Raw genomic sequence first — 25,796 nt, 5'->3', positions numbered from 1 at the left:
CCCGCAACCAGATGGGTTCAGCAGACATAACGGCATATTGATTTTAAAAATCTGCCTTACTTACAAGAAGTTGCAGGTGAAAACATTGACACAAATGGCTGTTTTTGTCAACTCAATTTCAATTTATTTTTTCAGTTGTTAGTTTCTATATAAAAAAACTTGAAGGATCTACACTAATGACCCTTGCTGAATTCAGAATGTTGTCTAATTTGCAGAAATGTATAGTTTTTCCAGAATCCATTATTACTCTTACACTCATTACTACCACTAACTGAAAGGAGTTTGAAAGAACATAAAATTAGGAAAAATGGGATATGTACCACTAAAATGCCTTAACTGTGTAGAAAATGTTGTTTTTCTGACTAAGCTGGAAAGATGGTGATTTTAGCAGCACAAAAGCTTTATTGATGCTTTTGGCGGGGGGAAAAACAGACGCTTTCTTTTGTAGCACTTTTTTCCCATCCCCTCCCCCACCCCCCAAAAAAAAGAAATGTGCTGTATTTTGGCCAATTTCTCGGTTCCCTCAAGGGGAATCCACAAACCCTGGGTTACATTTATAATCCTCAAGATGTTGGAAGAAAAGGACTCAAATTTGTCATGGATACCTTATGTGTACAAAAGGTTACAGGGGCCGAAGTGCCAACTACCCCAAATAGCCAAAAAAAGGCTTAGCACAGGGGTAAAGGGGGAGGGAGGGCTAACAGCAAAGGGGTTAATGTTAACTGATGGGCTCCTGAGCTACTAAAAGAAGAAAGATCATGCATAATCGCAAGCCTCCAGTCCTGACATAGAATCAAAAGATAATTGTTGACAATTACAATTTTAAGTTTAATTTCTTAAAACTGGACTCATGAAACATGATGTGGGCACTATAGTGTTGGCGTACATTTAAAAAAATAATGTTTTACTCATTGGAAGACTTTGTCTCAAGGCTATTTAACGTTTACTTGAAACACAATTATTTTTTGGCTTCCAAACTGCTCCAGTGTGAGCTTATTACAGAGTATGTGCATAGTGACTTCTACCCTTGCCCATAAACTCTTTGCTTCAATCCCATCAACTTCTTCCTCAACATTATTCTCAGAATTGAAAACATCATTGTCTCAAACGTTGTCAGCTTACCATTTACCCTGTGCACCTAGTCTGAATCCCTTGTTTCCCCTTTACCTCTGTTACTGCAAAACAGACCAACACAATTCTTAGAAGCCTCCTTAACAAATAACAAAATGACAGGTGTAACGTTTGACTTAATCTTCGCCTTGGTGATCACTCAAAGCAACATTCTAGTCAACGTTTTTTCACCCACAGTGCCGCTCAAGACAGAGACCTGTCCTAGTCTTTCACCTGCTCCTTCTTACACCTTCTGCTTTTTCCTAAATTGGAGGTTGGGTGGTCCTGCTGCATTATTAATATTGATAATCTAATGGTTTGAATACTTTACCATGATACATTGTCACGTTGATGAGACATTTGAGACTTTGATACTTGCAAAGACATGAATGTTTTGGTTCAAGATTAGAAATATTGTGACCATAATCATATTCTGATAATAATAGATTGCCAATATTAAACACATGTAATCAGGAAGAATATCACTTAAAATTGATAGTTATTTTCTTTATTATTAGAAATGTGTTCCAAAATTGTAACTCAATGAAATTATTAATGTTGTGTTGATTTAGACAAATGTAACAGTTTCTGAGTAGTTATAATCAAGTTTTTCCAACTGTTTCAGAAATACCCCTGATGAGGCACACAGCGTGAAATGCATTGGGATATTATGAAGAATTTTAATTGCCACACAGATGAAATATTGTATACCTTGATATCAAATACACAATGAAGAAATAAGAAAAAAGATAGAAAGAGACATTTTGACAAAAATTGGATTAATCCTAAACAATATTGGAGTAATGCTTGTGGATACATAAACTGACTGAGTAGAAGAAATTGAACAATATTGTGCCAGACTGCATAGCTAGTGCAACAGGTTCCACTGTGTTAAAAGGAAACACAGTAAAATACAGTTTATTGGTTACAGGCGCTAACCTACCTGTGCACCCATAAGAATTGGGAAATAATGAACAATAAGGATTAAAAGTATCAGCAGTGAGTTTTTGCGACTAACGTGCTACTTGATCTGCTTGTTATTTCTCACAATAGTTCCCATATCCTCATGGTATCTGCAGCAATTTTGGGCATGAACATCTACAAAGATCACCCCCAGCATGTAACCAGTGCTAGTCTTCAGGCCTGCTAATGAGAGAAACCCTTGGAGATCAGCACGCAATTTATATCTTTTCATATTCCAGCAGTGCTACTTAATCCAGCAGCCAACAGAGAAGAGATGCAGAACTTCACCTGTAGAGAAAAGTACAAAGTCAGTGGTGATGAACATCTAAGAAGGCTAGTGCAAACACATCTAGACGATTCATAGTCAGTTAAGAAAAGTAATTAGAAAGTGATCTCTAGCTTATAAATCTTCCTCTGGACAATCCTAGTATTCCCTTAGTATTTTCCTGATTTGCTGGAAGGATTTTCTAGCCGACAGTAAAGCTGTGATGAAGTCCAAAATATCATCAGTCTGGACCCATCATACTTTAGCTTACTCGTCCCTCTGCCATGGTTCTGTATTGTGCCTCTATGTTGTTAATTTATGATATGTGCTCTTATGATTCTTGGGGGTGTACCAAGAGGTTGCTCACCAGCAAGAATTCTCTGTGCATGCTCTATTTGAAGAGGGTTCGAAAAGGCCTCAGCCCCAAACAGTACTTGTAGCAGTTACTCAATAAAGATTTGCATGTCCATAATTTGCTTGTTCTCCTCTATTTTTTTTTTTTTTTTTTTAAAGAATTTTTATTGCAGCAGGAATATGCGTACAAATTAGTCATCAATGCAGGCAGTGTCTTACAGTCATGGTACAACAGTTCTGATATGGAAATCTTAGTCTAACACGGCCATTCAGCTCACACCCCGGAGGTCGAGCGGCAGTATACAGTTGGCCAGTATTCGCTAAAACCTGCCAGGGCCCTCACAGAGAGCTATTTCTCAGGTAGCGCATATGGCTGCGTTTCTAATCTTCCTATTCCCCCCGCACCTGTTCCAGAGAGCATTTGAACAATAACAAATAACTTCCCCCCTCCGCCCAGTCCCCCCCCTAAACCCCATCATCCCTTGCCCCCCTAACCCCCTATTCCACTTCCCTCCCCCCTGGCATGTCAGAGGTCCACAGGAGCAAGCCCGATTTCTCCGCGGGCACAGCAGGTACGAGCCCGACAATCAGGATTAAGCTGTAGGAAAGTGCAGTCAGCACGTAAGGCGCGGGGCGATCTCAGGAAGGAGCTGGGCTGAGCACCCACCCAAGCCACAGTGTCTAAGGCCCAGGGCTACCTGCAGGGGAGTCCTCGCTATCAGAGGACGGTAGCGTGAGTTCTAGTACCAGCCGCCCCCAGGCCCGGGCCCGTTCCATAGCAGTATCAGCGCCTGCCCTAAGTGCCAGTTGCAGACGTATCTCCCCTTCACAGGCGGCCCATTTAATGAGCTCCGCTCGCCACCTCTCCACTGTGGGCCCCCTATTTGCCTTCCATTGGGACGTTATGGTTCGCTTCGCTAGCAGCAGACCAAGGTCTAGGAATTTACTAGTGATTTTGTTTTTCGAAGTGTGTGGGAACCAGTGTAGGACGCAGTGTGCCATTGTGGGTTGCAAATCCCTCTCAGTGGCCTCCCGCAGAGTCTCCACCACCCCTCGCCAAAAGGAGCCCAGTGCCGGGCAGGACCAGAACATGTGCTGGAAATCAGCCACCTCTGCCGGACAGCGTGGGCAGGTTGCTGAGTGCGTCGGGAAGTACCTATGGAGCTTGTCAGGGGTCAGGTACGCTCTATGTAGGATGTAAAAATGCACCAGTTGAAACCTTGCATTGCGCGTCCCTTTCCAGGCCCGTTCAACTATGCCAGACCACGCCGTGTCAGGGATCTCCGTCGTTAAGTCCGCCTCCCATTTCGCCTTCAGAACTGCTAGCGGGGCCTGAGCCTCCGCAGTCATGCGTTTATAGAGGCACGTTATAGCCTTAACCGTCCCCACGGCCATTACTACGTATTGACAACCCGTGGATAGCGGAGGCTCCACCAAACCCACCTTCCAGTATTTACGGATCGCCGCAGTCATCGCCGCATGAAGGAGGAAGTCCCCCCCCGGCAGTCCGTAGCGATCCCGCAGGAGGTCGAAGGGCATGAGAGCCCCGTTGTCATAGAGGTCCCCAATGGTCATCAGACCCTGGTCTTCCCAGTTCTCTAGCCGGTGCCATGAGCCCCTGTGCGGGAGCGCCCTGCATAGTTTGAGCGGGATCTTCGGTGCATACGGCACCGCAATGTGGCCCCTCCGCAGATATCTATTCCAGCACTTCCGAACCGTCGCAAATTCTTGGGTAAGATGGAGGTCCCCCATCGGCAGGCCCAGTATGATCCGGGAGATCACCTGCACTGGCCCCACCGGCTCATCAGATCCGCTTTCCTCCCTTGTGGCTCTCGCTGCCCACTGTGTCAGCCACTGCAGCTGGGCCGCCAGGTAGTACAGCTCGTAGTCCGGCACCGCTAGCCCCCCCTCAGCTCGAGGCCGCAGAAGCGTGGTCAGCGCCACCCTGCGCCTACCTGAGCCCCACAGGAAGCCGGTCACCATGGACCGCAGCCGACGAAAGTAGCTCGCCGGGATCCAGACTGGAAGGGTCCGAAAAAAATAGAGCAGGTGAGGCAGCGTCACCATCTTAAGGAGTGCCACCCTTCCCGCCAGGGAAAGGGGGAGCGTACCCCAGAAGTCAAAGTTCGTTTTAGTGAGTCGGATTGCCGATCCAAGGTTGCCCTCTAGAATGTCGATGGTAGTATGGTAGATTAAAGTGCCCAGGTATCGAAGGCTCCTCTCCTCCCAGGTCACTCATTCCGAAGAGTGTGGACATGGCCCACGCGCCCTAGCCGGGAACAGGTACGATTTCTCCCAGTTCACTTTGAGGCCGGACACCCTGCTCAACGCCTGAAGTAGAGCCTTAGCTCCCCTCAGGGAGGCCGCAGTGTCCGCCAGAAACAGCAGGAGATCATCAGCATATAATGCGATATGATGCACCTGCCCATATACGTCCAATCCCTGATATGCTCGTCCCATACGGGCATGCGCCGCCAACGGTTCGACCGCTATGGCAAACAACAGGAGCGAGAGTGGGCAACCCTGCCGCGTGCCTCTCCCCACCACGCAAGCCTCGGATATCACACCTCCCGTTCTGACTCTCGCCGTAGCGTTCTTGTATAAGAGTGCCTTCCAGTCCACAAAGTCCGTACCCAATCCCATGGCGCTCATAACATGGAAAAGATACGGCCATTCCAGGCTGTCAAAAGCCTTTTCCATGTCATCAGCAAATACCGCTGCCTCGTCCACCTCGTAGGTGTCAGCCTCCAGAACATGGAGAAGCCGTCGTATATTAAGCGCGGTGTTGCGGGTCGGGATAAAGCCCGATTGGTCCACGTGGATCAGGGTGGTCATGTGGGGAAGTAGGCGTGTCGCCAAGATCTTGCTCAAGATCTTGTAGTCCAGGTTAAGCATGGACAGCGGGCGGTACGCCGACCTGTCCCAAGGTGGCTTGCCAGGTTTCAATAGGGGGACAATGAGCGCCTCGCCAGTGGTCTTCGGTAGGCTGCCCAGACGTTTATCCTCATTGTAGAGCCTTGTCAGTCGGGGTGCCAGGAGGTCGACGTAGGTGTGGTAGAACTCTGTTGGCAGGCCATCAGCGCCCCGTGTTTTGTTCCGCGCCATACTCTTGATGGCGACTCTCACCTCCCTTTCATCACTCTTAGCCCCTAGAGGTTTTGCAGCCTCCTCATCCAATTCCGGTAGATCCAGTCCCACCAGGAAGCTCTGGAATTCAGCCTCCCGCGGATGCACCCGGCTGCGATAGAGCTCTGTGTAATAGTCATGGAATAACTCATTTATCCCCTGTTGGTCGTATCGCGCCACTCCCGCATGATCTCTGAGTTCGAGGACAACCGAACTTCGGCGAGCCGGATTGGCTAGCCAGGCCAAGAGCGCCCCGGATTTGTCCCGTTCCAAATGCGCACGTCTAAGGTAGGCTTTGTGATCGAAGCATCTGAGGCGCTCTACCGTCGCCGCCACCGACTCCCTCGCCTCAAGGAGTGCCTCCTGAATGTTTGGGCGCTCGGGTCAGTCCTTCTCCAGCGAGCGTAGCTTCGCGTCCTCCTGGTCAACTGCGCTGAGCAGGGTCTTCCGCACCCCCGACCCCGCTGCAGTACAACGTCCACGCACCACTGATTTAAAGGCATCCCACTCGATTGTCGCCGATCCCGCAGTCCCCGCGTTATCCCGAAAATACGACTATATCCGTGGCTATCGTGGTCCGGAAGACCTGATCGTCTAATGCCTCTGGGCGAAGTTTCCAGGTGGGAATGCGTGGGCGGTACTGCGACCATCGCAGGTACATCAGCAACGGGTTATGGTCGGAAATCGTGCGCGTTAGGTATTCGCTATGGGACACTTCACCCTGCACTACCGGGGAGCACAGGAAGGCGTCTATGCGGACGTGAAGTTCATGAAGGGAGGAAAAGAAGGAGTAGTCCCTGTCTGACGGGTGGTGGGCCCTCCAAGTATCAATTAGCCCCCAACGCCGCTGCCAGTTGGAACGCGCAAGCGCCAGTTTGCTCGCCGGTGCATTTAGTAAAGGGGGATGTGACCGGTCCAGGGAAGTATCAGATACACAATTAAAGTCCCCCTTGTTCTCCTCTATGCTCACGATCCAAGTAATATACCTCCTGAAGCGCCTCTCTAGGTCTTCTAGTTAAGACTGCATTCTAATAATTTGCAGTTAAAGAGCACAAACATCTGAGGATGTCGCACACACCAAGTCCATCAGGTCTTATATTCTTTGTTTTATTCGCTCTAGTCTGGAGTCCTACTTATTCAGTCCACTTTGCATGTGTTCTACCTTTACAAGTACAATGGATCCAATTTGGTGCCCACTCTAGATATACTGTCCATCCATTCCAGGAACATTGACCCTACATTCTGTGGAATTGCAGAGAGAGAGACACTCAGATCCTTGTTTCACCGCCAACCTCCCCAACAGGCTTCGCTGCATCTCTCTTTCTACCAACCTTCAGCTTGGGGTGCTGCTTATCTGCTTTGCCCATATTGCTTGTTTTACTGAGCTCCAACACCCATGACTACAGAATCAATTCTCAGCAGGTAGAATATTTAGGAAACATTTACAGCCACCTCCATCTGTTGGTCATGAGAAGGAAGTAAGTTAGGCAATAAACACGTAATAGTTGTATTTTTTTATCTTCCAATATCAGAACATGGTAACTGTGGAGGTTGTCGAGATTGGAAACATAAAACTAGTATGACAACTCATCATCCTCATTTCAAGGTTAGAAGTGGTGTGTCTGGGGCAAAGAGTGGCAGAGCTACTACATAAGGTCTATGAAGACCAGGGAAATATGCCCTGGCAATATCTCTGTCACAGCCTGCTCTAAGCAACAGCACTGACTTAGCTTGGGCAAGGTTGTCCCCGTCTGGCAGGGTCCTGGTGGTAGACAAAGGAGCTCCGCAGGCTAGAATGGCAGTCCAGCATACCCCTTTCTCACCATCAGCAATCCTAAGCCCTTCACATGCCTCAGCACATGCCTTATAGGAATAAGAGAGGTACACCGGAGGAAATGAACAAGGAAGGAGTCTTAATAGGACAGCTCTAGAATGTTTGCAGGTTCCAATAGTCTTGCCAAGCACCTCCAGGATATTAAGGTTGGTGGGTGCGGTTTCTGTATTCCCCTTTATATCAGGATGATATTGTCCCCAGGTGCTCTGCGCTGCCTTACTCAAAGGCAACCATCATGGCCCTTAGCTCGCTAGCACACCCAGGCACATTCATAGTAGATATTGATCTAGGAGCTTATCTCGTCTCTAGATTGAAACAGCCAAATTGGGGTTAACACAATAATAGTGTTAGGAATATAGTGTATAGTTTTGAACCGTGATTTTCAAACAACTGAGTTGAATCACAAAACTGTTGATTTGCGAAGTAACAACAAATATCATACATGCTATACTGATACTCTGTGCCAGACTGTGAAAGTAACCATCAAACTATTCAGAAGGCATTAAAGTAAAAAAAAGAATATCAAGTTGTTCTCAAGAGGTAATACCATCATAAACCTTAAAGTACTGCATTGTTTTTTATGCCTAGTGCCTGAATTCTAGAGACGTAGCTGAGATCATCAATCAAGCTAAATGTACGCTCTTAGTGAATGTGGTTCAAAGCATTAATAGAAAAATGAGGTTATTCGCGCTATATAAACATCTTTACTGTGTGCTGTTTGTGTTTAAAATTAGAAACCTGCATATTTGAGCCAATATTCACAGAATTATTTGAGTCTTCACTTCAGTCATACCTCAACAGATCAATATTGACTCCAGTTCAACCAACACAGAAGCATTCAAAGGGCTCTCTTTCTTTCAATCATTAGTAAGCAAACACTGCTTCGAATTTACGAGTATGGTTAGATCCACATAATTTTGCTGTAAGTTATAGGCTAGTGAATCTTGGTTCTTTTTTAAGCTATCCTCCGTGTGTTAGCTAGACGCTGAGAGGGGAGTTGGGTTTGGCAAGGTTGTTGGTTCAGGTGTATGGGAGCTTTGCGTTGAATAGTTAGTGATGTTGAGAAGATGAGGTCACGCATGTGGCTTATGTAGTGTGTTGGTTGTATAATGTGCTGTACCATATTGTGTGTGTCACTGACACTGAGAAGGGTGTTTTTTTTATCATGCGTTTGTTGTCTAGGAAGTTGTAGCCATCCAAGAGGGTGCCAGGACATGTTGAGTGGATGACGTGGTGAAGAGGACTGAAAATGTGTCAGTGAAGTCTTTGCTGTGTTCAGGAAGCCTGCAGATGAAGTGGAAGGTGGAAAACTGAGAGTAAGTAGAAAGTGTCATGTGAAGAGCTCCATGGAGTTTGGTATTGATTATGGAGGACTTATTGATGATCAGCAGGGCTACTCCCTTTGTATGTGTGGAGTCCACACACCTGGATACTATAGCCTGGGCGAACAGGAAGGTCTAGGGTATGCATGAATGTAGATGTTGGCCATGTTTACTTGATCAAGAGTGTGTCAAGCTTGTGATGTGTGATGAGATCTGCACGCTCTGGAGAGTGAATACAGCAGAGCGCAAGTTAATGACCATGAGTTTTAATGTGTGTTTGTTCATTTTGAGGGTGTCTGGTGCTTAGTGAAATATGTATGAGGTTGCGTCTGTGGTGAAACCCTTGTCTGTCTGCCCTTATCTGTGTTATGGCCGCCCTTAGTGGGTTTGAGAAGCCTTTAGAAGCTAATGAAAGTAGGAAGGAGGCAAGAAGTTTTAGGTTGTATGTTTAATGTTGTCACTTCCTGAAGAGGTGGAATGCTGGAAAGTGCAGTGATGTTACTTCTTGCAGAGGTTAATGCTGGGAATTACGGTCTGCTTCTACGTCATGGGATTCTCTCTGAATACATAATCAATAGAATCTCCCAGCGCGATTGCACAGCATGCTGTAACAGCATTTTTAATTAAATATTTTTATAAAGAAATCAGACTTACAAAAGGCAACTTTTTCTATATATTTTTGTATGCGTTCTTACTTTTTCATTTTGAAAAATAAATCTATTTGCCAAAATTTACAGTATCATTTATTTTTATTTGCAGTGTTTTATATACAGTGGGGAAGAACTTGTGGGTGACCGAGCGCTTTACCATTATAACGAAAGGTAGTCATTATACAAACGAAAAGAGATATACATAAAAATACATACAAAAAAATTGGCATTCATACACAAGCGAGTGGAATAGAGCGAGAGAGGGTCTCATAGTTGATCCTCAATGCCGACATGGGCGGATTCCAATACGTGTCAAGGCTGTGTGTAGAGGTTGGGAGAGGAAAGACCACTCAGAACTTGATGATGACGTGATTGAGGGGTGGAGGAATAACGTCAGTATGGGAGGAATCTGTTGGCTAGTAGCAGTTTTACTTCTTTCATGAAGATTGAAGTGGAAGGGTTGCACATGGTATCTGAAGGAAGGGAGTTCCAGATTGTGGGTGCAATTCCTGAAAAGGATTGATTGTAGATTTTCTTTTTGTTAAATTTATATGACTTTAGTAGAATGGAGCCTGTACTTCTAGAAGGTCTGTTTCCACCGGATAGGGTCAGTTTCTGGGACAGGTACATTTGTTAGAAAACACCACCCTAGCAGACCCTTTTTAAAACCCCTAAAATAAAGGAAAAAGGTATCCTCTTTTAGGCTGAATACAGATTTTGCCAAATACTGTCCATCTAGTAGTGCAGGGTCAGTGAGGCTTTTTGTTTTTCCAGCTCACAACAGAGATCTCCTGTACACTGTTGACTTTTTGAAGCTGTTGTTTAATTCAAATCTTCGTTTTTTTCATGTTTTTTTATCTTCATTCTACTTCTATTGTCAATTTTTGGATTCCTATCATTTACTTTCAGTGATCACCCATGTTCCTGTCTTTTTCTCTGAGATGTTTATCTTCTCATGTTTGTGCACCATGTCAGCTATTTTTGACAGATGCACCTCATGTGGAGGTAAGAAATCCTGGAAGGACAAAGATGATGTTTGTATCATCCGTCTCCCAGATTCTCACTCCATTCTATGGTGTAAAATCTGTCGACACCGACGGACGTAGCCTGAGGCATCAAGATGTCTGTCGCACTCTTAGAGTGCTCCGGACCCCTCCGTCATCTGCCTCGAATACAGCAGACATCGGCACCCATCCGGGACTCCTACCTGGTCTCTGTGTGTCTCTCAACTGGTGGCGCTGCCCCGCTGTGTCTCCGGTGCTGGCCAGTTGCGGCCTGCCCGTCTCTGCGTGGGTTCCCCCCTGCCGGCAGATCCTGGGCGCCGCTTGAGTGGTGGTGCAGAGGGAGGCCGCGTGACTGGCGGAATCTGGAGCGGCCCGAGCCATATCTGCAGCCCCTATCCTGTGCTTGGCCCTACACCCGGAAGGCTCCGATGTTGGATCGGCCAGCATGGTGGCTGGCGCCTATTTTTATTTTATTTATTTTATTAAACTTATAATGCGCGCAGCTACCCACAATGGGTTTCCCGACGCTAGGGACAGACTAGAGAAGAACTAGCAGAGTGAAAATGCAATTAGAAGAACCTCCGACATTACTGCTGAAAACCCAGGTTTTAAGACCCTTGCGAAAACGGAGAAGATTACACTCCGTCTTCAGGGTCACGGGTAGGGCATTCCACATCTTAGGACCCAAATGGGAGAAAGAACGACCTCCCATTTTAACCAGCCTAAATCTGGGAACGGCGAAATCTCCGTTTCCAGAAGATCGTAATTTTCGGCTGGGCTTGTAAGCCTGAACCAAGCCCTGAAGATATTTGGGAGCTAAGCCTTGTTTAATTTTAAATAAATGACACAGGGCTTTAAATTTAATTCGGCTAGGGACTTTAAGCCAATGAAGGTCATGAAGTGCTGGTAAAGCGGAAGCTCTCCTCGGAACATTTCGGAGAAGCCGGGCAGCCGCGTTCTGAACAACTTGGAGTTTTTTAGTTGTTTTCTGGTTGGCTCCAAGATAGAGAACGTTACCGTAGTCCAGGCGTGAGATCACAAGTGCCTGGACCGCGGTTCTCTGTTTCGAAGAAGGCAGCATCCACAAAATCTTCTGAAGCCATTTCAAGATGACAAAACACATTGAGGCTACCTTCACGGCCTGCTGTCTCATAGTAAGATTCTCATCAATGAGAAACCCGAGGTTGCGTACCACAGCCACGGGCAAAGGGATGGAACCCATGTCAATAGGCCAATGATGGGGGCCCCATAGGTCCTTACCCTTGCCCAATATCGCCACCTCGGTCTTATCACCGTTAAGCTTCAAAAAATTTCTCTTCATCCATTCAGAGACTCGGGTCAGACCCACTTTCAGTGCCGAAATGTCATTGCCCTCCTTGTTGGAAAGAGAGAAAATAATTTGAGTATCGTCGGCGTAGGAATATAAGATCAGACCAGCTTCTTCAATGATGGTTGCTAAAGGTCTGACATAGATATTAAATAATAGGGGACTGAGTATTGACCCCTGAGGAACTCCATACGCCGATGGACAAATTTTAGAGGAGGCAGAGACAGAAAAGACCTGGAAAGTGCGGCCACCTAGGAAGGAGGCTAGCCAGGCAAGAGCAGAACCCTCCACTCCCAGGGACCGTAGAGTTTCAATGAGGATGGAATGCGACACAGTGTCAAACGCCGCACTCAGATCAAGTAAAATGAGGGCAGATGTTTCACCATGGTCGACACTGTGTCGCAAACTCTCGGTCACACCCAGTAGTGTGGTTTCGGTAGAATGATGTGCTCTGAAACCTGACTGGGATGGATGTAAAAATCCCGAGCTCTCCACCAAGTGGGTTAGTTGTGTGTTAATATGCCTCTCCAGGATCTTAGAAAGAATAGGGAGCAATGAGATGGGCCTGAAGTTGGAAAAATTGGCTACATCCGCTCCGGCTTTCTTCAACAAGGGGAAAATCATGGCGTGCTTCCATTCCTGCTGAACAGTGGAATCCAGTAACGACAGGTTAAGAAGTTGCATTAACACGTGCCGTGGGCCGAGGTCCAATTGTTTTAGGAGTTTGGCCGGTAACGGGTCGCGTGGAGAGCCAGACTTAATGCTATTAAGGCAGGAAGAAAAGGAAGCGTCATCAAACAACAGCCAATCAGTAAGTTTGGTCGGGGAAGAAGGCAGGATCACAGGAGTCAGCGCGGGTCCAGATGACAATGTATCACCAGAATCAAGACAGTTAAGTGATTTGTAAATGCGTTCAACTTTCTCTATAAAAAAGTCTGCAATAGAATGGCACTGAGCCTTGTCTAAGACGGGAGGGGCAGGTGCCTGGTCCGCACCCGTTAGTTTTTTCACCACCGAAAAAAGGGTGCGGGGGCAATTCTGGGCAGTCGTGACAGTGTTAACAATGTGTGCAGCTCTGGCCAATTTACAGTGATGATGGTATTTTTTGAGAACTTCCTTATAGGCCACTTTACGGGAAGGGGAGTAGGAACGTCTCCACTTCCTTTCAAAAGTCTTGCAGTCGGATCTCATACGTTTTAGATCGTCAGAGAACCAGCGCGCCGGAGAGCGATGGGAAGAAGTCTTAAGTGTCAGAGGGAGAGACTCTTCAATAGCTGAGTTTAACCAGGTGGATACTGCGGTATTAGACACAGATACAGATAACTCAATGTCAGGTAAAGTACTCATCAAACGCCTGTTAAAACTGGGTATATCGAGTTTACTCCATCGGCGAATATACTCCTTCTTATTGCTGTTATGGCAGGACGATAAGTTAGTCCGAGAAAGAGAAAAATAAACAGCAAAATGGTCTGACCATTCTAGAGGGCGAGCAGAAGAAGGACATTCATATGGAAGGTTGGAAAGAACAGGATCTAATAGATGCCCAGCAATATAAGTAGGCCCCGCGTTACACAAGTGGATATTGAGAGCTTCCAGCTCCGACAGGCACTTTTTGCTAACGTTGCATTGACCATCCTCAAAATGAAGGTTTAAGTCGCCAAGAATAGTAAAATTGGCGGCCTTCAGGAGTACAGGAGCGATGGTATCTGCAAAGGAGGAAGCCCAGGCGTTGGAATTGCCAGGGGGACGATAAATCAGGAGGCCTGACAGAGTAAACTGGGGACTAATGGCTAACTTAAAAAGTCCAGCTTCACAATCTGGCAAAGGGAGGGCCTCAAATTTGCACGTATAGTTGGATTTAAATATTATGGCAATGCCACCCCCTTTACCAGTATCTCAGGAATGGCCATAGCAATATCCGGACCAGAGCTTTCATGAAGCCAAGTTTCAGTGAGAAACAAGGCGTTGGGTTTCTCTTCAGCTATGAAATCGTAAATATTCTCTTTATGCTTAGGGAGTGACCTACAATTTATACTCCAAAAGTGGAGTTTCTGGCAGGAGGCCTAAAATGCGGCTGTAGTGGCGACGGAGGGGGCCTGTGAGCCGCGGGGCCATACCGGCTTGGACCGAGAACGTCTTCACTGATCCTACCGGTGAGTGGGGGGGGGGACCGGCTGTCGGATCGGGCAGCGGAGCGGGTGTGGGACATTCGCCGCCCCCCCCTTCCCTCTGATGGGCCTGGACCTGCGGGACACTCCGGGTGTCCCTTCTGCGGCGAGGCTGTCTGTGAGCGGGCGTGCTCTGGCCCTTTGAGGGAACCCTTTCTGGCTGACCCAAGGTGCTTGGGACAGCGGGGCCTGCAGTGGGGCCCGCAGTGACAGTGGTGTTGGGCCGTTCCCCCCTATCGGACGAGCCTACGGCCGGGTCACTGGGTGCCTCATTTCCCTCCGGTCCCTGGGGTGGGGGAATCGGCTGAGCTGTTGGGCAGCGGGTTGTGTGAAGAGCTACGGGTGCCCCCCATTCCATCCGGATCCCAGATTGAACTGAGGGCCTTCCCTCCATCGGCCTAGCTATATGGAGGCTCGAGGGGCCTGGATTGTGGCTTGAGGCGTTGGTGGGGCTGGACTGGTGGTGGGTGAGTTCGCCGGGTGGCGGAGGACGCTCTCCGAGCGCAAGTCCTTGAGATTCCGACCCTTCACTGGCTGGGCATGCTTGTGGCCCCCACCCGCCCTTGCCTTTGAGCATGGGTCCGCGACCTCGGGACGCTGAGGGGACTGAACTGGTTCAGGTTCTGAGGCACTGAACTCTGCATTTGAGGATGGGCGGTCTCGGCCACCACATCGGGTGGCAGTGAAGAGCATTGCCTTGGGTGTCCTCTGGGCTTCCTACCAGGGGTGGCCCCTTGCGCTGGTTGGCCTCCTGTCACCTGGGCCTAGCGCTGGCGGTGCAGGGATGCCTGGGGTGCCGTGGACCGGTTGGTGATACTGGGCTGTGTTCACTTGATCTGGGCCCACTCTGATCCGGAGGCTCTACCGACCTCCCAACCCGCTCCTGGACCTGTGGTCAGCGCTGCTTGTGCCGTGTTTCCCCGGTGGACGGTGTCCCCTTGCTGCCTGTGTCTTGGGTGATCCATGGACCGTGAACGAACATTCAGTACTCCTGTGTGTTCCCGGCCTCCCCAAATACTTCCTTTGAACATGGGTTTCCCCCCATTTCTTGCCCTCGCCATCAGGGAGACTCTGGGTCTTAGTCCCTAAGTCCATGCCGGCTCCCACACAGAACAAAATGGACTAGTTTACCACTTCTGAGCTGGAACCCCCGGGAGGGTGACAGGGGGTCCACCCCCCCACACCCAGGACAGAGACCTTGACACAATCCTTCAGGCCATCAGTGCCTCGCAGGCATCCATTGAGGGGAAGATCGGAGAAATCAGGCTAGACGTGTCCCTACTCCGACAGGACCTCCGCAATGCCACCGCGCGGCTGGCGGCAACTGATTCCCGTATCTCCACGGCCGAGGATGACATTTCCCAGCTGAAGGAACAGGTGGCCTACATTCACACCCACACCAGGGAACTCCATAGGCGTTCTGAAGATGCGGAAAACCGTGCATGTCGCAACAACTTCCGCCTCGTGGGGTTTCCTGAGGTGATTCATACAAACCAGGCGACCACCTTCGTCGAATGCTGGTTTACGTCATGGATGACTAAAGACAGCCTTTTGACGTGGTGGTTGAGAGAGCTCCCAGATCCCTGGCGCCCAGGCCTCCTCCCGGAGCCCCGCCCACCTATCATCTTAAAAGTCCTCAACTTCAAGGATCGTGATGCCATCCTGCGGGCAGCACGGGCAGCAGGTCCCCTCAAGTTCCAAAATCATGTAATCATGATATTCCCGGACTACACCAGGGAAGTCCAGGATCTCCGGCGCTCATACACGGAGGTTAAGAACAAGCTCCGTGCCCTGAGCCTACAGCACCAGCTCCAGTTCCCTGCCCGCCTTCGGGTCATTTTCCAGGGCAAAGCGCAATTCGACTCGCCCAAGGCGGCATGGACATGGCTGACGGAGGAACACCCCCTTCGCCTCCGGCGTGACCCTTCATCAGAGCGGGTGGACTCCCAATCTGAGGGGTCGAGGTCGCCGGGACGTCAACGCTGACATCGCACGAGGTCTCGTAAGGGGCGGCGGTCACAGGCAGCAGCACTCGGATCCTCAAGCTTGTCAGCCCCTGGTCTTCGGGACTCCTCCAGCTGATCTGGCTCTCCGCCCCCCAACAGGCATTGATCCACCGAGAACTTATCAGGCTCATCCTCATCGCTGGCCCAGGTGGGCTCGCCCAAGATGGACTTGGACCTTTCCCACTCTCCTATTCTTTAACTACCTACTGGGTCAGGTTTGCTGCATGTCTGCCACCGGACTGGGGCGCCTCACCGGCGGGGTCCTCTGACACTGGCAGACTTCTATTATCAGCTACATTGTCTTATTGCTGATTCACTGCTAATCCATTCTTCTGGAGGGGTCCTCCACGCAACCAACCCAAGCTTTCTAGTTTGGTATTGTTAAATGGGGGGTCGACAGATGCTTCTGTTCTCGAAGTGTAGGGAAGGGGGGGTTGGGATTGTTTCTTTTCTAGGTTGTTCTTTTTGTTTTTCTGTTTCAGCTTCCACGGATCGACATCTGCATCTTCCTATGGGGTTACAATCATTCCTAGCGCATGCAACCACTCATATACCTGTGAGCTCCTACATGCTTCCACACACCCCTATGAGATGACAGGTCGTAGACCCAGGAATCACCCACCATGACATAGGACACCACCTTGGGGACATCTCTTCATGTCCTGTCATGGAACGTTAATGGCCTTCTGGACCGGCTTAAGCGTACTGCAGTCCTGCGCTACCCACAACGCCTTCACATAGACATCCTCCTGCTCCAAGAAACACACCTCCAGGGTAATTGCTGCCCTTTTTTCGCTCGCTATGAGTACAACAGAGTATGGCACTCCAGCTTCTCCAGAGGCTCCCGTGGGGTGCCTTTCGTCCTTTTCCCAGGTGACCCATGACCCGTGGCCCTACTGACTTCTTTCCCTCTAGGCACCACAGTCGTTGGTGGCGACTTCAATGTGGTCTCCCCCCTGCCTTTGCTTGGCGCAGGCGAAACAGCTAAAGACCTGGTTTGAGTTATTAGGCTTCATCGATGTATGGCGCACTTGGCACCCGCGCACCAGCCGCTTTACTCATACTTCTGCAGCCCATCACACACAGGCGTACATAGATGCAATCTTCGTTCCCGCTACTGACTGCTCGGTAATTGTTGACATTCGCATCCTACCTAGAGGAATCTCAGACCACTCTCCAGTGCTCTTTAGTACAGCCCGCCACACATGGTTCCTCCTAGACAAAGATGTCAAGAAGGTGGTAGGGAAAGAGCTTGAACAGTACTTTCTTACCAATGTGGGTTCAGTGTCCTCCCCGGGTACCCTGTGGGAGGTCGGGAAGGCCACCATAAGCGGCATTGCGAAGGGGCAGCTTAAGAAGCAGAGACAGGCGCAGCTGCGTGAAATTACTTTGAGGGAGGCGCAGGCGCTCCGCTTGGAACAATCACTCTCCCTGTCTGAGGACGCCGCCATGAGCCGGCAACTCGCTCACCTCCGGACCGCGATTAGGCAGTTATCCCTGGATGCAGCCAAGCTTCTCTGGAGGTCGTCGGTGGTGAGGGTATACGGGTGGAGAAAAAAACAGTACGATTTTGCACAGGCTGGCCACTTACCCCAGGGGGAACCGTATAATTCCAAAGGTGGCAGATGATCAGGGCTCGATGCACAGTGCCCCATTAGCGATGGCTCGCACATTCGCCATTTATTATCGGCGTTTGTACGGAGCACAAACCCCCGACCTACTGCTTCAAGTTCTCCTTGAAAGAGGTAACGCACGTCTCCCACGGTTGGAGACGGCTGCCCTGAAAGACCTGGACCGCCCCATATCTAGGAAAGAAATCGAGGAAGCAATTTCCCTCATGTCATTGGGTAAGACTCCAGACCCAGACGGCCTTCCCCAAGAATATTATGCGTTTTACCGTGACACTCTTGTGCCCCATCTGGACGGACATTGCCACTGTCATGGACCTCCCGAAATCCCAGCCTCCCTCCCCTCATTGTGCGGACTTTCGTTCCATATTCCTCCTCAATACAGAGATTAAGTTGTACGCCACCATCTCGGCCCAGCACCTGAAGCCTTACTTGCCCTTGTTGGTCCACCCGGATCAATGTGGCTTTGTGCCCCAGCGTGCGACCCGTCACCGTCTTTGGCGGTTGCAGCTGGCTCTGGCCCATCAACACTTACTTACCCCCTATTTAGCTCTTCTGCTTATAGATTTTGGAAAAGCTTTCGACTCGGTGGACTGGGCTTATCTGCAGCTGTATTGGCCGAAATGGTGTTCGGACCCCGGTTCGTGGCCCTGATCCGTGTACTCTACACACAGCCGCGTGCGCGAGACCTGGTCAACGATGTACTGTCCGAAGCCTTCCCATTGCGAGGGGTACACAGCATGGATGTCCCCTTTCACCCCTGCTGTTCGCTTTGGCGATGGAGCCCTTGGGGTCCCTGGTACGGGCTGAGGAGCGCATTAGGGGCTGGGAATGGCCGAATACCGAAACGGACAAAATCGCGTTATACGCAGATGCCGCCCTGCTCTTTCTGGAGTAACCACATTGACTCTGGATTCTACAGACGTTTGGGCAAGTCTCAGGTATTTGACTGAACCCAGGGAAATCGGTGCTGGTCCCACTCCATTTATCAAGAGACTGTTATGACTGGCAGTCCAACATACCGCTTCGATGCAATTCCTTTAAGTATTTGGGGATATGGGTCACCCTGCTTCCTGAGTTGGGTTGGTCCCTTAATGTCACCCCATTGGTTAAAAAGGCCAAAAATTGAAGACGTTACCAATGAACCCTCTGGGCAGGGTTGCTTTGTTTAAAATGAGGATCCTTCCCAGGTTTCTCTATGTCCTCCAAAATAGTCCCTTCTGCTTCTCTAGGTCCTAGTTTAGGGAACTGGATAGCTTAGTGACCAAATTTCTATGGGGCAGGGGAAGGGCGCGCCTGGCCCTGTCCACATGCCGGGTTCCCTCTTTTGACGGGGCATGGGGTTGACGCACCTGTATTTTTTAGCCACACGTCTCCTAGTGGTCCATGACTGATTCAATGGGGGTTGGTCTGACCCGGCCTACCGGCTGGAACTGAGCAAACTGGGACTGTCCAAAGTCCAAGTCATGATGTATGGGGGGCCTATCCCGACCCAATTACCGGACGTGACACAGTCCGTGCTGCTGGCCTGGCGGGCATTGTTACGTCACACTTGCTGGTCGTGTACATTGACTTAATGTACAACCCTGTGGCATGGGGCTTGGCTTTGGGGGGTTAGTTGTCTGCGGGGGTTCAGATTTTGGAACCCTATTGGCATCACGCAACTTGGGGATGTTTGGGCTGGTGGCCACAAGCTCTCCCAAGATATGCAAACCTGTTACTCCCTACACCCCTCCCAATTTTACAAGTATTTACAACTAAGACATGCCCTCCAGGCACACATCACCACTGACACCTAACTTCCGGAATACAGCCCTAGTGAGGCTCAGACTCTGTTGGGGGATCTTGGTAGAGGGGGCATCTCCCGCATATATGGCACCCTAGTCATTAACACCCCCACCTCACTGGACAAGTTGAGGGATCAATGGGTAGAGTGGGTGGGCCCTTGGACGAGGTGGACTGGCAAGATGCCCTTATGGCACCCAAGACAATCACCGCCTCTGCCAAACTTAGGCTAATCTAGCTATATTCTCTACATGCTGCCTACCTCACTCCACTGCGCCTCCACCGAGCAGGCTTGCGCCCCGACACGTCATGTTCAAGGTGTGGCCAGACCCCAGCAGGCTTTTTTCATGTGGTCTGGTCCTGTCCTAAATTGGAAGGTTTTTGGGGGGCCATTAAGGAAGAACTTACAGACGTCCTAGGATGGGAGGTTTCCCACGACCCACAACACTCACTATTATGGATCACGGATGGTTTGGACGGGTCCAGAAATTACAAGAATTTTTTTAACACAGCCATTATCGTAGCCAAATGCGACATAGCGGCGGCATGGAAAGGAAATGTCCCAATTCACCGGCCTTGGGGAAGTGGCGAAAGGGAGTGGACTGGTGCGCAACCCAAGAAAAAGCTTTGTACATGGCACGTGGATGCCCTAGGAAATATTGTAGGGTGTGGGGTAAATGGCTGGGCACTGTGGAGGATATTGAATGACTGGCTTAACCACTTTACTGATGGTATTTCATGGGGTGTAATAATGTGGGATGCACTGCTCTTGCAGATGTAACAGAATTATTGTCCTCCGTGTTTTTGCTGATTTGCTTATATGTTCTGAAATCAATAAATTTGATTATCAAAAAAAAATCTGTCGACACCATATAGGCACCTCAGGGTAGGGAGGGAGGTTGCCTCAAGATGAAGCAGAGGAAAGTTGGCGTACTGCTTCTCACTGCACCAGCTCCTGAGGGACAAAGGGGTTTTCATCCTCTTTTTCAGCTCCTAGTCTGACCTGGTCTGATTCCTCGAGGTATTAGAAAAGGGGTGTGCAGTTTCTTAAACACATAGGTTAATGTCTACAGTTTCCAGGAGGAGGAATATGCTCCAAGATGAGTACTTGCCCACACATACCCCAAAGGGTGTAATGCTTCATCATTGGGCTAGTTTCTTGTTGGGCCGTGGCTGCAATGCCTGATGGGCACCCACTAGTTTGCTCTTTATCGGAGATCTTTTCTAAGCCATCAGGTGAAGTGAAGGTGTGTGGGCTCAGGTGGTATATGTAGATTGGTGATGAAAAAGTGTGCTAAAATAGGTGTTGTGATGCTCAGGATCACTATAATTAATGAGGAAACTCATTACCCTATTTTAAAAAATAAGTGCTGTCTTAGTATATATTGGTCCTAGCTAGCTAAGTGAATAGAAGGGTACACATTGTATTTTCATTCAGCTAACTAGGACCATTATGTCCTAAGTCAGTCACACACGCTTCCTTCAGCTGAGAGACAGTTCCTGGTTCTGTGTCTGGTACCAGGAGTTGTTACGATGCACCTAGATCCATTTCCTCAGCTTTGCCCAAAAACGTGAGAGGATGGATGATGTTTGGATAAACGTATGTACGACTTCGACCACAGCCGTGAGGGTTCCAAGCTCCACCACACTGCTAGGCCTGTACAGTTGATGAACCATGGAACTCTTTGGTCTGGTTTATTGCTCCGGGTGCAGGAAGTTATAATCATCCCAGACTCGACTACAAGTATCTCCAAGAACTCTGCTGAATTGGAAGAACTCAGCACATGCAATAACATCTCAGTGAGGTGCAGCTTGTGGCTGCGACCCGCCTCTTTGACCCACCAGGAGCAACAAAAGATTATAGATATCCCTTGTTCAGGTTCTTCAATCTTTGGCACTCATGCTGAACTCATGCAGATGAAAAACCCCAGCACGTGAGGACAGGAACAGAAACCTTGTAATAAGTTGGCGTGGAGAAAAAGAAAGTACAGTTTAAAAGATATCTACAACAGTGTTCACATATTACCCTTTGGAAAAGGAAGCAACAGGAACAGCTACTGCAAAAACTGTTTTTTTAGAGATGTAAATCCCAAGAAAACAAGGACTCTCAACAACCCTCCGCAGCTCAAATAAGGCCCTCCATCGAAACAGTGATTCTTTCATTCTGCCACCACTGTTCAGCGCACTGATGGTGGCCTAGTGGGGGGTAATTTTCCTCCATTTTCACTCATCGCAGAACGTAGCCAAAAAGAGGTAGTAAATATTGTCAGTTTTGGTTACAGAATTAGATTCTGTTCTTCTCCACCTTCCATTCTACTCCATTCAACTGGTGGTGTCAAAACCACCCCCTGCTCACTTTGCCACTGGAATCAAGCTAGCCTGGCTGATGAGGTGTGTTACCCCGAAACCGGATCCAGGATGCTTGTTTCCGGTCAAGGGAAGACGTGGCTTGGCATTTCAGGCTGGACGGTTCCCATGAGGCACAGGGTCAAGACTGATTTGCATATAGCTGTGTCTGAACTGGGGTGGCGAAGTGAGCTAAAGAATGATGATGGATTCAACCCAGATCTGTGACTGGGGGAGAGTGTTTGAAAAGTTTCAGCACTCCGTCCATCATTTCCTTGTGTTTGCTTGGTAAAACCACTACACTGCAAGCAATTGACCGAGGCTGTAAAACTTCTACTTGGTCAAGGAGCTATTGAGAAGGTTGCAGAAAGCAAGGAATTTTAATCCAATTACTTATTGGTTCAGGAAAAAAGCCAGAATATAAAGTTTCAAACTATCCTGGGCTTAACATATGCCAACAAATGGGTCAAAACAGAGAAATTCCATAAGCTAGCTCTTCATCAAATATTTCCTTATATTCATCAATAAAGATTAACTGTCATCAGAAGATGTGCACAATTGCTACTTTCACATGCTCATCTACAAGACGTATTTGAAGTTTCTCTGCTTTTAAGTGTGACCCTCACTATCAATTTTGTGTCCTCCCTTTTGGCAGGAGGCTAGCATCAAGGACATTTTTTTAACGTATGGCAATAGTAGCAGCAGTACTGCAGAAGAAGGGAATATTTTTCTACCAGAATTTGGATGATAGGCTGACAAAAGCCAATTTGGCATCAAAATTAAGTGCGACATTAACACTAACTATACTGGCTCTTATTTATTTTATTTATTTGGAAAGTTTTATATAGCGCGAACAAGATCTTTGCAGATAACAGAGCGCTTTACAGAGGCAGGTGTAATCATCATCAAGATCATCAAGTTCATGTACATAGCAAAAATATTGCGTATAGTACAGGTATGAGGTAGCAAGGCATAGTTGGAACGCTGTAACTATACAGAGATGGAGAAAAAAGGATCTAAGCACTTTAGACTAATATAAGTCAAAACACACGTGCAGAGGAATATATAGGCTATATCATAATAAAATACTGGAATACTGTACTTTTTGTCCAGATTAATCAAAATTATTTTTTTCACTAGGTACATATAATACAGTACATGGGGGCCAAAACAGATGTGCTACAGGCAAAAGTCTTTGGACAAAAAACTCATCCTTACATTTGACAATTGTGTTTCTGAAATCATCCACAGCCTCACTAGTCAGACAAGTAGTATACCTCGTCAACTGCATGACTTCATGCATTTTCCTAGTACACAATGATATACTGCATATGCAGCCACTACAAGAATGCCTAGAATGCCTAGAAGCTCAAAGGTGTCAGAAGACATGGTACTAGGAAGAGATAATAACACTGAATAAATCAGCAGGAGAGTGAACATGATGTGGGGAATCTCTTTCCAGAAAGCACCCCTCCTGCCTCATCTGTCACAGATGCATCCTTGGAAAGCTGGGACCCACATAAATCGATAAACCACCCATTTCTCTCACTGTTTCCAGGGGCGTTGGCAAAATGGTGAGAAAGACACCAAATCCTCCACTGTATTCCCTAAAAACAAATGGGTTCATTGACACTGAACTGTATGTTGCCAGCCTAATTGGCACAGTGTCTTCTCAGCCTGTTAGAGGCTATGCGTTGCCTTTATTTTGGGATTTTAAGAAGGGTCTACTACAGTAGAGTTTTAAACCACTGCTTCTTCTTTTAAAGTTGGTTTTGGTGGGAAACTAGAGATGCCACTACCTGAAGAAGCAGATGCAGAGATATGCACTAGTCACTACTTTGCTGTTAAACACAGCCACTACTAACCTGTAGATTTGAATGTAGCTGCAGAAAAGACATGGAGCCCGCAAATCTTACTCATCAACAGTGCCAAACGCGTCCAACATTTTCCTCAGCGCTGATGGCGAAGGGAGGGAATGGGGGATTTGCATATGAGAAAAGGTACACACGATGCCTTGTTGGTTTGTAGATACACAGCTTGTTTCGTCACATGGAGGTTCTTTTGGATTTTCTGCTGTCTCCCACAAGTAACTAAACAGAACAATTGCCAGTACTGAGCAACACTCCTAGACTTGTTTACTAGACAGAACCTCAGAATAACACTTATAGGTCAACACATTTAACTGTGCCATCAATTATTTTATTTAGCAAATATCTTTCAATTCAATTTATCAAAAAACGCTTTCATATAAATGTGCATTAACACTAGAAAGAAAAGGAAATATATATATAAGACTACATTTCTAGCAATCTCAAAGACACCTCCACACATTCAATGCAAACCTTCAAACATACCTCACACAAATTCACCAAGCACTTACACCACACACACAACATCCAACCACCACACCAGGGCGGGTCTTGCCACACTATACAGTAACTTTTAAGTGTCCCCTGACCTGGTGGGTCACATTCAAAATACCAAAGTCAAACAACCAAATAAATCCTATAAACTCTCACTACAGTGCAGAAAATAATTCTGATTGACCACAGTTTCCTATATCCAACAGCTACTTCACTACACCAGTGGATAAATTACATAACATGGTTTGTTTGACAAAACAAAAAAAGGTCGAAGCGTTTCGAACCCAAATGTTTGTAGGATTCTCATCAGGACCATCAAGTTCTAAAAAGAGAGAAAACAACAGTTCATATTTAGAAGGTTCCTACGACCATATATTTGAAAAAACGCACATCCCAACGGTGCGTTCCGCCTAAATTATTCAATAGACAGACCAAATCTGCTGCCTTAAAACAATAACGATGTGAAAACTCTGGAAGAGACAAACACAAGACAAAGAACAATCTTAACACCTGCTGTCACAAAAATCTAATCCAACGTGGTAAGAAGGAGGCCAATAGTCACTTACCAAATGTATGACTTCCTAGGTCTTGTGTATGACTTCCTAGAAATATGGTACCAATTTAAGAGTGTCCTGCCAAAAAATGGCAGATGTGTTAATGCATGCTATAACATCCTGCTCGTCATGTTTCCACCCAGCGTTTATCAAGCTTATCTCGATATTACGACAGGACCTCACTGGTCGCTTTACTCCATGCTTCCAGCTTGGACACCAATCTGAGGACGGAAATTCAATCCTTTGTTGAGTCCCTTGAATATATTATGGACCAAAACGATGATAAAGAGGAACCCGCAAGTGCGTTTACCTTTGAAAAGTAATTCTCCTGTATTCAACAAAACGCCGTCCACGTCCTCCAAGTCTGGCGTGTGACGTTCTCGCCGCAAAGAATGATGGGATAGGAGGGGTAGCCGGGAGTGGTAGTATTCAAATGACGGCAAGCCAAGGCCAAGTCAAGTCAAATGGACGGGCTGCGCCGAGCCGTCCACTGGGGGTAGCCACGTCTTCAATGGGCCACACCACGCATGCGCGTCTCTGTGCCTCGTAGTCATGGCACCGACAGACGCTCACAACTTTATTAGTCATTCCCCAGGCAGCCCGTGTAACATCTCCGGACTGTGAACGATAGCTCAAATTCCTACATTAAATGTTCGAAGGTGTGGAAGCAAAACACGTCCGCTGTTACATGCATACATGCGCAAATGAATATCATAACATTGCTGCATGCTTAGAATAAAGGGCATCCATGCTTGGTTAACCCGATTCCCCTAAAAAAAATCAATAAGATAGCTTAAAAGCCAGTCCTTCACAGTATCCATCTAGTGGATGGGACCACTCATGTAACACTCAGCTAGATTCATGAAGCCAAACAACCAAAATTGCGAAAGCGCAATTTATAAATAGCGAATTTGCTATTAAATTCACAGATTCCTGGAGGTTGGGCATTTGCGAATCGGAAATAGCGAGAAGCCATGGATTCTGCGAATTT

General features: G+C 47.8%; 1 protein-coding gene and 1 long non-coding RNA gene across 11 annotated transcripts in view; one reads left to right on the top strand and one right to left on the bottom strand.

The window, feature by feature from the left end:
- BOLL (boule RNA binding protein) overlaps positions 1-1,871 on the top strand; it is a 1,385,263-nt gene extending 1,383,392 nt beyond the window's left edge. For 5 of the 9 annotated variants that reach the window (XM_078680450.1, XM_078680447.1, XM_078680446.1 and 2 more), the window contains one exon: positions 1,736-1,870. Coding sequence is in view for 2 of the 9 variants with exons in the window: in XM_078680451.1 (XP_078536577.1) it covers positions 1,736-1,747 (12 nt within the window). In the remaining 7 variants the exon portion in view is untranslated. Of the gene's footprint in view, positions 1-1,735 lie in introns of all 9 variants that reach the window. The other 4 variants (XR_013608667.1, XR_013608668.1, XM_078680451.1 and 1 more) reach the window with 4 other exon arrangements.
- On the bottom strand, positions 1,603-25,277 carry LOC144822674 (uncharacterized). Of its 2 annotated transcripts, XR_013608671.1 has the most exons (4): positions 25,116-25,277; positions 24,818-25,026; positions 23,754-23,978; positions 1,603-2,361 (listed from the first exon to the last, which is right to left on the bottom strand). It is a non-coding gene; the product is annotated as an uncharacterized LOC144822674 (long non-coding RNA). The 2 variants fall into 2 exon arrangements; XR_013608670.1 differs by lacking the exon at positions 23,754-23,978.
- Positions 25,278-25,796: the final 519 nt, after the last annotated feature.

Source organism: Lissotriton helveticus, chromosome 3_1 (assembly GCF_964261635.1).
Source record: "Lissotriton helveticus chromosome 3_1, aLisHel1.1, whole genome shotgun sequence".
Classification (NCBI taxonomy): domain Eukaryota; kingdom Metazoa; phylum Chordata; class Amphibia; order Caudata; family Salamandridae; genus Lissotriton; species Lissotriton helveticus.
This window is presented reverse-complemented; position numbering and strand designations above follow the sequence as displayed.